At 31.7% G+C, this 17,394-nt stretch overlaps 1 protein-coding gene across 1 annotated transcript; it reads right to left on the reverse strand.

The window, feature by feature from the left end:
* Window positions 1–449: 449 nt before the first annotated feature.
* Window positions 450–7,930, reverse strand: LOC115971217 (protein trichome birefringence-like 10). The gene is made up of 4 exons (XM_031090983.1): window positions 6,875–7,930; window positions 5,202–5,591; window positions 2,050–2,208; window positions 450–1,312 (listed from the first exon to the last, which is right to left on the reverse strand). Exons 1-4 carry the CDS (start codon window positions 7,327–7,329, stop codon window positions 937–939), a joined length of 1,380 nt encoding a protein of 459 aa, XP_030946843.1. The 5' UTR covers window positions 7,330–7,930; the 3' UTR covers window positions 450–936.
* Window positions 7,931–17,394: the final 9,464 nt, after the last annotated feature.

Below are 17,394 nucleotides of genomic sequence, written 5' to 3' on the forward strand. Positions count from 1 at the left end.
ACTACTTAATTGGTTAATTCATCACAAGGAGTCAATACATTCTTGCCCTATCATTCAGATTGAGTAGTGTTTAGCATTACAAGAATATATTTGGTGCCCATTCTTCCTTCTTCACCAACATGAGTATTAGAAACTCATATTCTACTTTTACCTCAAAGATAGTAATTATAGAGAAGCATAAAAACACAGTTGAAAAGCTCACATCCATGCCATACGACCTCCAATCCAAAAAGCATGCCAAAACAAGGGGAAGTGAGGGGGGGGGGGGGGGAAACACTCAATTTTCTTTCGCTTCATACTTTCCATTAACAAAACGGACAGAAAAGAGAACTGAATTTTCTAGTGTTAATATTACAAACAGGGAAGCAATTAGCAATGAAATTACAATTTTTTTTCTAAATACAAAATTTAAGTAAGAAAAATCAGCAACATTACACCTTTTTTTTTTCTTTTTTTTCTGTTCTTTCTGAAGAATTACATCATATGCCAAAAACCAAAAACCTGTATGTGTGTATATCTCTTCACAACTATCAAGTTTGCCTCAAGAAGGCCTCCTAAACACATTCTGACACTAAATTTTAGCACCCTCCTGCTCAAGCTATGTGTCTAGAGACCAAAAATGTGCCACCAAGCATTCCCTCAAAAAGCACCCAACATGACAGACATGATTCCTCAACAGTTAATGCATATCATCTGTTGACCAGTCACAGAATACATCAGTAAAGAGGGAAAAATCTTATCAAAAATAAGAATATATTGTATTTACTGGTTTGCAACAACATTTCCCAAATGCTGAGTCAAAACGTGCCTGTTCAACTGACCAGAATGGAGCTTTCCCCAACTCAGCTTTATATTCAATAATTTCACCGGTTGTCAAACAGTAACATCATTATAAGTTGAGTTCCTCTAATTGTGCTGATGTAAATTAGGAAGCTGTCATGATGGAGGTTGAGAAGGTTTTGTAGAATTTCGTCTCCCAAAGGATTCCCTCTTGAGGAGAAGTGCATAAAGAAGTTCATTCCATGAATCAGGGACACCAGGCAGGCACCAATGGCTGCAGTCTTGACGGCTGAGGGAGGCTGGCCCAGTCTCAGGCCCTAAATAGTAAACAGAAGCATGGCCATCTTTTCTCCATAATGTCATGTTTGTTACTTTCAATAAATCCAATTTCATTACTTGTGGCTTGTTTGAGCGCTCTGTTAACACATCATAGAGAATTTTGAAATGGTTGTCTGAATCAGAAACTGGAAGTGAGCCAAAGTCAGGTAGTGTTTCTAAGTGACAACCACCACCAGAATTCCAATCACCGCCTCTGTTACATCCAGCCAAGTTTCCAGTTCAAAATCAAATTTTGTTATAAGTGATGAAAAATAACAATCATAACTACCAATAGACATCAAGGGAATAAAAGCATTTTATCTCTTGTGGACTAAACAACGAATCTCAGAACTAGTAATATTTTTTGGAAGTTTTCACTGACACTTGTTCATACTTGGTCAGCTATGTGACAAAATATAACGGACGAAAGGATTTTTTTGGAAGTTTTCACTGACACTTGTTCATACCTGGTCAGCTATATGACAAAATATAACGGACGAAAGGATTCAGGTTGCCACACCCTAATAATTGGTAAGAGGATAATTATAACATCCCGTTTACTTTATTTGAGATGTATTTTTAAAGAGTCCAAAGCCACAACATATCAATCTGGAAAAGTCCTCCAGTAGAAATATTTTAGAATTAGCTACCTATGGAGATATCTGGAATTAGAATCTTTTGGTGTCACAAATCATACAAATGTTACCAGCATATGCTAAAACCACAACAGACCTCCAAAGCTAAAAATTCAAACTTCTTTTTTATTCGTAAGTAACACATGCACCCAATGGGTTTTGAACCTGACCTCACCATCCACCCACACTTGTGAGAGGAGGAAGTGCAATTTGAGAAATATTTCATTGGCAATTCAAATTGAATTATTAGGTGATATGGAGGTAGATAATGAGACAAAAATCAAAGAGACTACCAGAAAAAGGTGACAAGGAAAACCTGAAATGCACAGTAGAATAGGTTCGGAAGAGGACATAAGTCTTGCTCATGTTTACTTGGCTACTAATCCAATCCATTACAGTCTCAAGCGATCGTTGGTATGCACTTTCAACACTCATATTCATCTTCACCTCCTCACCTTCTTGGAAGTAACAACCCCTAACAAATAAATACAAATATCACACATCATAATACAATTATAGCTTGAAGCAATGATGCCTATACATCAAGAGTAGATAAATCCCTGCAAACAATGACCTTCTGCTTTAACTCCTGAGTTTTTCAGTTTCATGAGGAATACATAACCAAATGTAGACTCTAATATTTATTGCACACAGAGCCTATACAATTTTTTTTTCAAAATCTCAATACCTGTAGCCAGAAATTCTTCATATACAGTTCCCAAAGAAAATTTTAGAACCACAAAAAGAGAGATGAGAAGAAAAGCAAAAGCAATGAGATAGAGAGATGAGATCAAAAGTGGCCTTGAATAGAGTTAAGCAGAGTAATAGGAATTTCTGTCCACTATTACCTATAATCTTGAGGGGGGGGGGGGGGGGGAAAGGACAGTTGCCAAACATTTGCCACCATAGGAATCCCAATACTTTAGATGACAGTCCCTTGAATTAACTGTCAGTGCTTAATGCTTATAGTTTATGAACCATTACTGCTGCTAAAACTGTCCATGTTAATTGGGAGTAAAACTTGTATATCTTACATGGATGTGGTTTAGGGGGAAAATGTTGGACTTGGATTTAATTTTTGTTTTTCCACCGTTATTTTTCAATATTAGTGAATGGATTTTTTTTTTTTTTTTTTTTGATAAGTATATTAGTGAATGGTGTTCCAAGTGGATTCTTTGATGGTAGTAGAGGATTACTATAGGGTGACCCTCTCTCTCCTCTTCTCTCTGTTCCAATTATAGGAAGTCTTCATAAAATTGGTTTCAAGGGCAATTGAAGGGCAATACGTAAAACAGATTCACCCTTATTCATACAAATGGGGAACCTTTGATGATATCACATCTTTTTTTTTTGCCAATAGCACTCATCTATCATTATTTCCTTTGCATGCTGGTGTGGCTAATAGGATGGGAAATTCACAGGGATTTTCTGTGGGGTGGTACAGGTGAAGATCACAAGTTCCATTTGGTGAACTGGTAAATGTTTTGCTCTCCTATGCAAAGTAGAGGGTTTAGAGATTAAAAAGCTTATGACTTTTTAACAAAGCTCTCCCACGCAAATGGCTGTGGAGGTATGTTGTGAAGCAGGATGCACTATAGAGGAAGCTAATAGATATTCTCCACGGCACCTCTCAGGGTGGTTGGTGCTTGTTTACAGCAAGGGAGGCTTATGGAGTGTGCTTATGGAAACATATTAGACTTGGTTAGGACAATTTTGTTAAATTTGCAAGATTTGAAGTGGAAGATGGTTCCAAGATCCACTTCGCCACAGGTTGCTTCACTTGGATGGTTTGGTTGGACCACTGCCCTAGGGAAATTTTTGACAATGGTCAACTTAAGGAGACACGAAATAATAGTTATGGACTAGTGTTGCATGTGCAAAGCTAAGAGTGAAGATGTGGACCATTCCATTCTACACCATCCAATAGCTCATGAGTTATGGACTCTGAATTTCTGTCTCTTTGGGATTAGTTGAGTGATCACAAGTCAGTAGTTGCTCTCATGGCATGCTAGAAAGGAAACTTGATAAACAAGCTTCTGGTGAGATTTGGAAGTCAATTCCGATGTGCTTAATGTGAAGGGAAAAAAAAGGAAGACAAAAAAGAAGAAATAGACACACTTTTGAGGGAAAGGAATGTTCAATTAAGCAATTCAAGTTTGCATTTCTCCAGTCCCTACCTTAGCGGACATCAACTTCTACCTCTTTTTTAAGTTTTAACACCTCCACTTTCATTGACTTAGCTTATAGGAACTTTACCCAATACTATTGAACTGTTCAAGAATGACTAGGGTTTTGGTAGGCAGCAAACATATTTGATTTAGCGTTGCTAAAGAGGTGGGAAGAAACTAACATCGAATCTGTCCTCAAGCTGAAAACAGCACCATGAACACTAAACATGAACAGTAACATGAACGATGACAAAATGCTGAGAAGATAAGCAATGGAGAAGAGAAAGGGAGGGGAAAAAAACTAAGGCCAACGTGTCTCTCATGATTAAACACTTAATTTTTAATCAACTCTTATCAAATTCTTAAATTTTCCTAATAGAACTAGAAATCTTACTTGAACTGGTAAACAAACTTCTAGAGGCATCGATATGATCTTTAAAAGCATCATTAGAATCTTCTTTTCTTATCCCCTTGTTTCTTTGGAAATCATATCTAGCCTTAGCTAGTTTGGAATATGAAGATCAAATATGAAACTAGAAGCACATCTCCATCTAAGTCAGCCTTCAAAAACCATATAGGCAATATCTGTTCATGATATCCTCCTCATTATTTGCTCATTGGACTCAATGATTGAACTAGATTTTGAGGGTGTACCACGGTATCAATCCTAACCTTTCCCATATTAAAAGTTTATACGAGGTCTAATGATGTTAGATTTATGAACTATCTTTTAATTGATTCCAACTTATACCTTTAATTTATAATTTCAAATTTACACCTTTACTGAAAAATTATATTGTATGCTAATGAACAGCACCAAAGAACCTTCTTTCCAATTAATTGTTTCATCTATAACTAACACAAAATAACATGTGTGTGTTGGAGTTGACTCCCCATGTGAAGTTATAGTAACTGAATCATATGTATCTTGGCACCAATCGTCCTTACCAAGGATAGAGTAGAGCTTCTTCAAAAACATCTCAATGGTGCAAATTTACTTGCACTAGACTTTTTCTCATCCTAAATTCCAACCTCTATGGAAAATTAAAAAAAGATAGTCATATGCTTTTCTCTTACTAAAGTCACAAGCTAAGACCTTGATTATCAATCAAATTGCTAAATTTTAAGAAACCTGTCATTTAGCTTGTGGGTTTTCAGCCTTCTATTTAATTTTGTAGATTCATTAAATTTCTTCCTGATATCCATATCCCTATGTTGTTGATGGGAAATGAAAATAGATATGAAATGGATGCAATTAAACCAGAAATTAGGAAAAATTTATCGGATAGAATATATTTACTCTCTTATAGTCTTCCCATAATTCCACCAATGCCCAGCATTCAAAATCAGCACATCTGCATCTCTCCACTTGTTAGAAATCCAGTCAATTTTATCCACTTTCAGAGTTACCTTCACCTTTTTTGGAGAACCAGCAGGAGCCCGACCCTGAACTACTAGAAATGGAGATCTGTAGTATTCAACAGTGCAGTTGAAGTCAACAAATTTGAACACCAAGAAGCCCGAGTGCTTTGTAATTGGGTTCCCATTCACCTCATAGATAGAAGTCTTGTTAGGAACAGCAGAGGAGAGCATGCAGAGGAGGGACTCCCATTGGTTCCTTCCAATTGAGTCACCAACAAATACAACCCGCCTATTTCGCAGCTTTTCCAACATCTTCCCCGCAACAAATCTATTCTCAAGACAAAGGAGAGAACCACAAATAAGATTTTTAGAGAACCACAAATAAGATTTTCATCTTCCAACAAACTAATTATGTCAAGAAAAAAATTCTTTGTACAGAAACAGTTGAACATGGGAAAAGCTTCATTTAAGCCACAAGGTTGACAATCCCAAAACATATAAGAGAAATCACAAGGACTGAATTGCAACGCTATGAGATATGAAAAGGTTAGTATTAACTATTAATTGCATGTAAAATAGGAACATACTTCTACTCACACTTGAAGACAAACAAAATGAAGACAAAGAACAGTATCACTAAGATTGTTTTGGGCACATGAGTTTGATATAGGAGACTGCTAAACTAAATAACAACAACAAACAAAGCCTTAGTCCCAAAATTTTGGGGTCAGCTATGGATCCTCAACAGATTAGTTAGGGGCGGCCATATGTACTATTTTCCTTCATTCTACTCTTTCTAAAGTTATATTCTCTATTACACCCTTAATTGGAATGTCATTTTTTATTACTTCTACTAATGTAATTTTTAGTGTTCCTCTACCTTCTTCTACTGCTAAACTGAATGGTACCAAAAAAGGAAAGAAAAGAAAAGTAAAAAAAAAAAAAGGCCTGAATTGTAGCTAACTTACACAAAGGTACTTATAAAAATAAAATGAAACAAAAAACCTCACCACTTGAAACCAAAGCTGAAAGTTCACGGATTCAGATAAGCAACAGAAGAGAAAAAACCAACAAGCTGTACAGAAATCAAAATCACTCCAACAGACAATGGCAAGGACACCATCAATCAATAAAACATAACTTATAGAGAGGAAACAATAGACAAAGCCATAATCCTGTATTAAGGCTTAGATAGCAGTACCAAAAAAAAACCTCTTCTTTGTTGCAGCTTAGAAAAAAGAATTTACAACACAACTAATTGATCATAAACTAATCCACATGCATATATCAAAATAACCATATCATTCCCAATTCTACACAAGTAGTTTTGACAGATTAAAGTTTAAAACAAGGGGAAAAAGACCAAAAACAAACAAACAAAAAAATATTGAATTTCCTATTTGGCTCCAAAGAGAGTTTAGAGGCCTCCTCTTCACAATGGTCTAATACACCTATTACTTTACCTGATGCAAAATCTCCTTTCTTTGGAAAAACCAATAAACAACATGACATTCAAAATTTGCTTAATAATGATACTATTTCTTCTAAATTTTCTCAGCAACCAAACTAAAGCTAAACAAGAAAAAACAAAGAGATGAACAAGTACAAAACCTGGGCAAGTTGCAATCTTTGGGCTGCCAACGCCACATTGTGTAGAAACTATCAGGCCTACCATTCTCAGTGCACCTAAAACCTCCATCCAAGAAAGGACAATCCTGGGACTGATAGAGTGGATAGCTCTCATCCCAAACCCAATTCCCATCAAAGATATCACAGACATCACCAGCTTCATCAAGGAAATCCAGACTTACACTCAAATTGGCTGCTGCTGCTGCTGCTGCTGATGTAGAAGAAGATAATGGACCATACAAATTAAGCCAGGTGATTCCTCTAGCAACAGTGTGGTAATCCAAGTAATAGAAGCAACTAATGAAGAGAAGGGTGACCAGAAAGAAGCCAAGAATGGCTAGTGAAGGCTCAAGAGGGTTCAAGCGCTTAAATTTCTTGAAGAAATCCAAGTGAGTCATCGTGCCTTCTTGGTCTTTTGAAGTTGTGCTCTTTGTCATCTCTTTGGATAGATGATTAAAAGAAAGATGCGTATGTTATAGAATGGTCTAAAGGGTGTTCTAAAATGTCGGTTTTAGAGCGAGAGAGAGAGAGAGAGAGAGCATTAATGTCTAAAACTGCTTTGCACTATAGGGATTCTTTTCTTTTTCTTTGGTTCAGCTTCAGCTTCAGCTATTGTCTTCTTCTTTTTTTTTATGAACAGCTTCAGCTATTGTCAAAAACAAGAAAATGAAATGCTTTTATTTATAAACATTCAAAACGTTGCTGTTTTCTTCTTTATTATATAGTCTTGTAACTCAACTATTAAAAAAATAATTTTCAGAAAAGGAAGACAAATTCATAATCTTTACCAAGAAAAAAAAAAAAAAAACAAAATCACAGACTTCTGAAATCTTCAAATGTAAAAGAAAGCAATTATATATTATTATCTAAAAAAATTTAAATTATTAAAAAATTGATTTTTAGATTCATCAACCATATAAAATCACAATTTTTAAAACAAAACGAGAACTTTATAATAAGTGATGGACACAGACAGAGCCAGTTACTACCAGTCTGTGAAGGAGAGAGAGAGTTTGAGGTTAGTTTAGTTAAGGGGTTTGGGTGTGGAAGTGGAGTTAAGAAAGTGGACTAAAATATGAGGCCACGAGGCCCACGACGAACACGCTACGGTGACAACGATATTGTGAGAAAAGAACATAATTATGTTGTGCCACCATTACCCTTTTGGAGTTCACATATTTATTTACGGCCCCAGATTTTTTGTGAAAATTAAATTATTTAGAGTATTTTTTCGTGCACATCTTTTTTTTTTAACATAAAAATGGACCCTACTTGTGCTATTTGTATATGAAATCCATATTTTTGAAAAAACGGTAACTCTTTTTTATTTAGTCAAGAGAAGTAAAAAACCTTGTAATTAAATTAGTTGTCACCTCTGTTGTTTTTAAATGAGATATTAATGTTCAAATCCCCACTTTCTTCTACTATCAAATTAAAAAAAAAAAAATATATATATATATATATATATATGGGAGAGAAAAGTAAGATATATACCCAATCAGTTCTTCCAATTTAGAGTTTTTGAAATTTTAAGGCTCTAATGATTGGTAGATAGTTTGAGGGTTTTGATAATTGTGTACTAATTTGTATAGTGATGTTATTGGACTTACATCCAAGTCATTTATTTCGATAAAAAAAGTCTTGTAATTTTAAAATATTGTCTCTTTTCCTTTACGAGAAGAATCAATATTCAAAACTAATCATCTCTCTATTGTTGTCAGTTGTAACTATTGAATTATTATTTTTATATATAAAAAAGTCATTTATTTGTATTGTGATGACCTAATTGAGGATTATGATATACTTATTACCACCTTATCAACCATGACAATAGATGTGTGTTGCAAATAATAATGCTATCTCTAACATTTTATGGAAATAAACACAACCTTACATTTTTAAAATTTTATTGAGTTCCTTAAAAAAAGTATTGAGTTTAAAATTTAAATGAGCCTATATTTTTAAAAAATATGTATATATTTTAATGAAATTTAGTTTAATTGACATTTCATTTTTAATGATGAAAAAATTATTCCATACATTTGGTGTACTAAACTTCTATTTCATATAAAAGTACGTCTCATGAGAACCACAAGTAAAAGTCACTTTTATATGAAAGGATGTGAAATAGATTAGTTGTAGTTAATAATTTTAATACTGTTAGCATGTTTGAGTGTTTTTCTTTTTTCTTTTTTCTTTTTTCTTTTTTCTTTTTTCTTTTTTCTTTTTTCTTTTAGACAATTTTTTTTAAGTGTTATATCCATAATATTTTCATAATAAATCATAGATGGAAAATTATTATTGGTTCTAATTTGAACTCAAAACTTAAATTACTTTTTTAACCATCTATAGCAACTAATAACAACATGTCACTTAGGATTTGTAATAAAAATGTTATGAAAATATTGTGGATATAGCTGTTCTCTTTTTCTTATCACTTCCACTGGTTAGTTCAATATCCAAATGAGGATTAGGTTTGCAATAACACCATTGTTAACATTCAGATTAATTTTGAAGTAATTATAAGTCTTAAATCCACATAATTATGATTAGTTATATGGATATTTATACACCTTAAATAGAAACAAAACTCAAATAAAATAAAAATAGAAACAAATCTCTAAACTGTCTCTCTAACAGCCGTGTCTTTCCTTAAATTTTTTTTTTCAAATCTTCAACTCTTTATTTGCCCCTTTCATATTAAATACCGTAGTCTGTACATGTGCACATTTGGCCATATGTACTATTACATTTTCTTTTTTCAGTGCTCTTTATTTGCATATTTTATTAATTATTATTATTATTATTATTATTGAATCTTGGCCATCCAAGAATTTCCTCTATTTAGGTGGTAGTTGCCTAGATATTTATATGCAATAAATGCATTTCTAAAACAACAAAAACTTCAAATTAGGATTTGATTTTTCCAATTTATTTATTTATTTTGAGAACAAGTTAGAAATTTTCTTTCATGATTAGTTACATCAGCAGCCAAATCTGCAGTGATCAAAATAAGGAAATATTCCATGTCAATCTTTAAATTATATAGAATGCAAATTAAGGATGTAGATTTTTTTTCTTTATGAGAAGAAAATTAAGGATGTAGATAGTTCTTGTACTTTTATGTAAGGGGGAAAGAATTATTTAAAATGTAAGTGCACTGTGCACAAACATGAGAGTAGGACAAAGAAATCAAATTCTTTGTTTACATTATATTATGGAAAATAAGAGAAAAAGAGTAGGATTTATTTGACTTGGTTCTGATGAACAACATTTAAGGCACGTTTTGACTGCATTTTGGCCATACGCGTCTGCGTTTGGCTTTTCTTTTTCTTTTCTTTTTTCTTTTTTTTTTGGGGAGAAGCGCATTTCAAGTTTGGCAGTGGGTGCTTTCAAACAAAAAAAAGTTTTCAAGTTTGGCGGTGGGTGCTTTCAAACAAAAAAAAGTTTGGCAATGGGTACATGTACTGTTTATGAAACTTACAATTTCTTTTTTCAACAAAATTTTCATTAAAAATAGATCTCATGGTACTATTTATATATTTAAAAATTATTTTAATACAATATTTTCAATTTTTAGTAAAATAAACGGTATCCAAATGCATTAAGTACGTCCACCTGTGACATGAAAAAGATGAAAAAAATATAATGATATTTTGGGTGGCACGGTTATTTTAAATTTAAATTGAAAGTAGGGGACTAAAAGGAATTACAAATGTACATAATAATCCAATAATTCATATGTGCTACCTTTTTTATTTTTTTGAGAAAATAGTTATATACTACCTTGTTCACTAGAGTTATTTTAATTAGACAACCCACTATCTACCACTCAAAAAATAAATAAATAGAAACCTAACCATTAAAATAGTTTTTTTTTCCTTGTTTTGCTACAAGGGTTGTCAAAATTCCGATCTAGATCCTACTATCTTATGATTTTACGATTTCACTTGTCCAAAATGATCCAGATCTTATCAATCGTTCAAGATCAATAGGATCGTACGATTATGATGATCCTAAACAATCCTGATTTCTTGTAATTTTCTTTAACTTGACAGAAGGCTCAGTTGGACCCAAATGAAAAATAACATCTTAATAGACCAAGTTTTGCTATTTTAATGTAGAGAGATAGAGTGTGTGTTGGACCCAAATAAAAAATAACATCTCAATAAAGTGTCACGTTTTGAGATTTTTGGCTTCTTCAAATAATGCTTACAAATGGATATAATGATGTATGGTAATTATATCAAATTGATGCAAATTTTTGGTTTTTTTTTTTTTTTTTTAATGAATGAATGTAAAATTTATGTGATTATTTAACATACTAATGTGTACTTTTTTTTTCTCAAATAATGTAGAATCCTACGATCCAAGATCTATGATTTCATCTACCTCTCACGATCCTACATAAAATCCTAATTTTGAAAACTTTAGCTACACCAATTAAAACAACTTCAAGGCCATAAAATATTAAAATTACTTCTAACCCGTTTCCCTTTAAACTGTAATATTAGATACAACATCAAAGCTTGCAAGAAACGATTCTGTGAAGAATCTAACCCATTTTACTTTAAGCCTGTACTATTTAGTTACAAGTATACAAGGCTTGACTAGCAAGAAACGATTGTGTGCAATACTATATTTTCAACCTAGTGGAAACTAATCCAAATGTGCCTATTAAAACTTATTTTTAACTCAAATATAAATTTCAATGAAAATTGTTACCACGTTTTAAAAAATTAGACTTTCTTTTTAAATGTATTTATATAATAAATCATTTTAATAACTTGTTTGAAAAATATAAACATCAGATAAATCTACTACATCGTAATTATACAATTTATGTTAAAGAATAATATATATATACACACTACCAAAAAAAAAAAAAAAATTTAAGTAAGCAAAAGGCTAAAATGAAAAAATAAAAATTGAACTAACCTTTAATATGTATCTTTTTTTTTAGAATCCTTTAATATGTATCTAAGTATGTTTATTTGTAAACACGTCTGTGTGTATGGAGAGAATTAAAAACTAGCTTTATTAAAAGCAAGAGACTAAAAAAGAATTAAAAAATGTATATATGTAATAACTAAAAATTAATTTGTGGTGCACTCAAAATGAGTCGGCCGAAACTGTTGAGGTTTTATATTGTAAGTGGTGGCCAAGATCGTGATTCTGCTCCTACTTCATAGAAATTCTGAAATCTGAGTGCAATCTTGAAAGGTCAAAATAATAAATAAAAGATCAATAATGTACTAATAAATAAATACAAAAATTGATAATAAAAGATCAATCACTTAATCAAATCCCAAACATGCCTCATGCCCTCATTGCAACATTGCCTAACACCTTAAAACTCCAATAAACTAAAGAAAAAATAATAAGATCCCAATTGATGATGTCAAAAAATCAACAGTAAATCACATGGTCCTCACGTGTTCGAAACAATACCTACACAACAAAAAGAAAAGACCAAACAGAGAGCACTGGTGTGGTACCGGCTAAATACTCTCCGAATGTCAACTCTAGAATACCAGAGCTGTGGTGAATTATGCGTACCTTGGTTAGTGAGGGTTTTGGAGTTTTTATAGTAGTAGAGGGTTGACATCTCTTCTTTAGTTTAGAAGTTTTTTCCTTATAGGAGCCCTCATGAGCATATTTTACAGAATTCTTTCCTTGTAGGATTCTTTTTTGATTAACACTAAACGTGGGACACAAGATATTTCCTTATACACGAATGCGTGAAGACCAAGTTAAGGTCAAGCCAGAACCGTCAGTCTTGTGCGTCCCCTTTAGCTTAGTGGCGTCAACTTTTCATCTTCACCCCAAGTTAACCCCGTCAGCTTGAAGCTGTAAACTCCCTACTGTTGTCATGTATCAATGGATACAGGATTGACAGGTTTATCTGGAACGTCACTCTACGTCTTTCCATCAATGAGTGTTCATATTTACAATTTTATCCTTATCACCAATAAATTAAACAAATGTTTTTTCAAAGCAAAATGGAGAACACTGTGATTATTCATTACATACATAACGTGCCTCATTGGGACATTAGTCCCGTTACCTAACAACCAAAGCTTTGGTAAACAAAAGAAGATAATATGATCCCAATATAAATAATGTTGAGAGTTGAATATTAGCATTTGATGTGTATACTATATTGTATATGTTATAGTAGATGCGAAAGAGTAAGCCTACATTTACAGATGAAATCCTTAAAAGCTATATTTTTATCATGTAAAAGTGTAGTACAAAACTCGTGTTATAATAAACCATAACATGTATATATATAGTAGACTAAACTCTAGACTTCTAATACAAATAGGAAATTTGTCTTATACACAAAGTAAGATTAGTTTGTGCCAATTACATTAAGTTAATATATCTAATATATTTTTAACAAATAAAAAATATAGTTTTAAAGGCAAAATGTAATTTGAATATTGTGATTATATATATATATATATATATATATATATATTTATAGAATTTATAGAGTCAAAGCTAGATGGAGAGCTTTCAGTTTCAGCTTACACAGAGATTTGGCAATTAAAGAAATCATCCAAAAATTTTTGTGACAAAGACAGTGAGTTATATATTAGGTGATACCACATTGTCATTAACACCTCAATGTGCCTTGCTCTCATTTTCTAATTATAACGAATCCAAAGAAATGGTCGTTAGTGATATCACATTGTATTTACAATGAATCGTGCTTGTCTTGTCAATGTTTCTATAGTGCCTGCAAACCCAATCAAAAGAAAAGGATAGGGGAGAAGAATGTGGAGCATTTTTTGCATTATTGTATTTTATTTCTGTTTTCAAAACACTGATTTGAAAATTACCGACATCTACTTCATTCTTCTTAGGCTTACGTTAATTTTTTTATTGTTTTCATTTTGGTACTTTATGTTTTAACTTTTCATTTTTGGTCTTTTACGTTTGATTTCCTTCTCATATTAACCATGTTACCTTTTCCGTTAATAATTTAGTTATACCAAAACCTTTACAAAAATAGTCAATCAAGAGGTAATATAAGTGCCAGATAAGTGTTGTCCATTAAAGTATGTCACCCATATAATGTTAGGTATCATTAAATTACTAGCAAAAATGAATGGTGAAACAAATATAAAAATGAAATCAAATATATAGGGCCAAAATAAAAATTTTAGAACATAAAGGGATAGAATGAAAATAACCCAAAATTTTAGGAGTCAAACATTTACTTTATTCTTTCTTTTTCTTTTTCTTTTTTCTTTTTTAAATTTTTGATACAAAACTTCTGTCTTTTTCTTACCACGTATTTTGGACCATCTTTTAAGTTGTGTAAATGAATTAAATTCTCATTTTGATATGGGATGAACAAGTGATTGATGTCGATATTTGAATATTTATTTAAGTAAGATTATGTTTAAAAAAAAAACTTAATACAAACACCCCCTTGGATCTTGAAGCTGTCCAACTTTATTATAAAATAAAATTAAGTTATATGCAAGTTACCTTAAGATGCCCCTCACGATACTTTTGTCCGGCTTATTTTTAAAACAAAATAAACTATACCAAACCAACTTTTAACTTTTAAGAGTTTGTGACTTCAAATGTCATCCTAAAAAATAAAAAATAAAAAGAAGAAGAGGAGAGAGAGATAGTTTAATTGACTTGATAAAAGAAAACAGTTCTCTTATTATAAAAAAACAATAATGTCAAGCTCGCCATGAGTAAGACTCTTGATATAAAAGAATTCAAGATTATCAAAATCGGGATCCCATGTAGGATCATGAGAGGTAGGTGGGATCGTGGATCATAAGATTGTAAGATCCTATACTATTTGAGAAAAAAAATATTGGTATATTAAATAATCACATAAATTATACATCCATTCATAAATTTGCATCCATTTGATATAATCACCATATATCACTACATCCATTTGTAAGTATTATTTAAAGATGTCAAACACCTCAAAACATGACACTCTATTAGGATGTTTTTTTTCATTTGGGGTCTAATTGACACTCTATCTATTACACTCTATCTATTTACATTAGAATAAAAAAAAAAATTGGTCTATTGGGATGTTATTTTTTATTTGGGTTCAACTGAGTCTTTTGTTAAATTGAAGAAGATTACAAGAAATCAGGATCATTTGGGATCGTTAGAACAATCCTACTAATCCTAAATGATTGCAAAAATTCTTGAAAGATCGTTTTGGGCATATGGGATTGTAAAATCGTAAGATTATAGGATCTAGATTGGAATTTTGACAACCATGGAAGGATTGAAATATTCTTGATGTATTTATCTTGTGACTCTTGTCCTTGAAAAAAATGCCACTGAATAAATAATGGTTGATTTCAATCAATTGATTTAATTTTAGAGTGGAGGATTATTCTTCCAAACTTGCCTTAAGATAATTAAATGAACTGAAATTAGATAATAATAATTCATTTTTATTCTATAATTTTACATACACAAAAGGGTAAATTACAGAGTTACCATGCACAATATTTAGTGACACTTCAATTATGAATTTTCATTAACTTTACTAGAATTATTTGATAAATATCAAAATCATCCACCGAAAAAGAATTAGATAAAAATATTGTTTTACGCAGACATTTCCAAATATCTCTCTAATTTTCTTTTTATACGGCTCATTTGTGCATTAAAGTTAACAAAATTGACCACGTAGTTAATCTTTTGTTAAGTAATTAAGGAGAATAAGAGGCGTACATGAACATAAAGGCCTTATAAGTATAAGTCCCAAACTCACCCTAAAAGAAGCACTTTTATTTTATTTTTAGAAGCATCCCAAAAGGTGTACTCATCTCCCAAGGAAATGCTTCAAGTAGATAATCACAAGAGAACTAAACATAACAAAATAAAACATGGGATGATTCCATATTTTAGCTTTTAAGGGTATACCACATGGTGATGCTGATAACTATTTGTCCCAAAAATTCAAAAAAAGTATGGAATGAGTTGAAAATTTTATTCATTTCATGATGATCTTGAGATTTGTACAAGGGCTTGAATGATAATGGTGGTTGATAATAAAGTTCAATTTATTTATTTCAAAGCAGAATCAAAATGAGATTAGATTACATAGCTTTCCCTTTCAAAATTAAATTCGACCATCATTAATCTCTTCTTTGACCTTTTCTTAGTAAATTTATATTTCCAATTTGGTACATGATGGGTTAGTTCGTGTAACCAGGTACAATTTAGGTGTTAATTATCATGTGATAGTACGAACAAATGCTATACCAGCAGGGCATACATACATTTGGTTAAGTTGGTCGACCAATCTTTATATATTTGGAAGCCTAATGAAGGTTTTAGCCCAACATGATTCCTTATATTTTATCTCTTAAAAGTTTGTGCAACAAATAATAATGTTCAAACCATTTAAGGGGGCAAATTCTTGAATCACATAAAGACTCAAACCAATTAGGTGTTTGGTTCATGCACAGCATAATATAAAAGGAAATAGAGAGGGGTAAAGGAAAGAACAATACAGTCTACTATTGAATAAATGAAGTAAAAGATAAATAAATAAATAAAGGTGAATTGCATTATGAACGGAGGGTTCAAGTAAATTTAACAATAGAGTTTTAAGATCCTAATAAAATCCTTAAAATTTATTATTAAATTAGTAGTTTAAATTTTACTATATCATCCATAATTTAAATGAATTTTTAAAAAATATTTATTATTATTTATTTAAATAATGATTATGTGGGTAAAATCTAAACCTCTTATTGGATCAAGATTACCTGGAGTTCTTAAGATAACTCTACTTAAACAACACTAATGAGTATTATTTTATCTGTTTATTTTATTTTATTTTTTATGATATGCTAGAATCCAATCGATTCATTTCATTATGGACGTAAACTTTTAACTTTTAAGAATTCCACAATAGAGTTATCCTAAAAATTCTACAAAATCCTAATCGTAGTTTTATTAATTCCTGGGTTTTCAAATTGATTGGCAGGTGAATAATGTTTTTAATACATTTTGAATAATAGTCTTTTACTCATAAGCTTAAAAGTCTTTTAAAAAGCCAAGAAAAAGTCAAAAAGAAAGGAGAACCTTCGTGAATTGGGTTGCGTGCCCTTTTGGTTTGAGCTAAATTTCCTTGTGGAAGATGAAGCACAAAATTCATATTGTTGGTACAAGTCATTAACACAGGAAGTGACCAATCAAACCATTAGTTATGTCTGGAGAAAATGAAGTTCACCTCTATGTGTCCAAGAAAGAAAAGAGTTGGATTTATTAGACCATATTGTTCAAGCCAAAGTCCAAAACTATTCCTATTCATAACAGGAGCTAGGTTATTGCTAGTTGATGTAGATTTATGTGCCATCCAATTAAAAAGATGTTATATTTCTACTCGTTTGGAAGAAGCTTATTTTCATTGATTTATTGGTCTTAAAAAATAAGTTGAGCACGAGTATTGTCCCTAGGAAAATTAAACCTTTGAAATTGTTGTACAT

This window comes from Quercus lobata, chromosome 12 (genome assembly GCF_001633185.2).
Source record: "Quercus lobata isolate SW786 chromosome 12, ValleyOak3.0 Primary Assembly, whole genome shotgun sequence".
NCBI classification, from domain to species: Eukaryota; Viridiplantae; Streptophyta; class Magnoliopsida; order Fagales; family Fagaceae; genus Quercus; species Quercus lobata.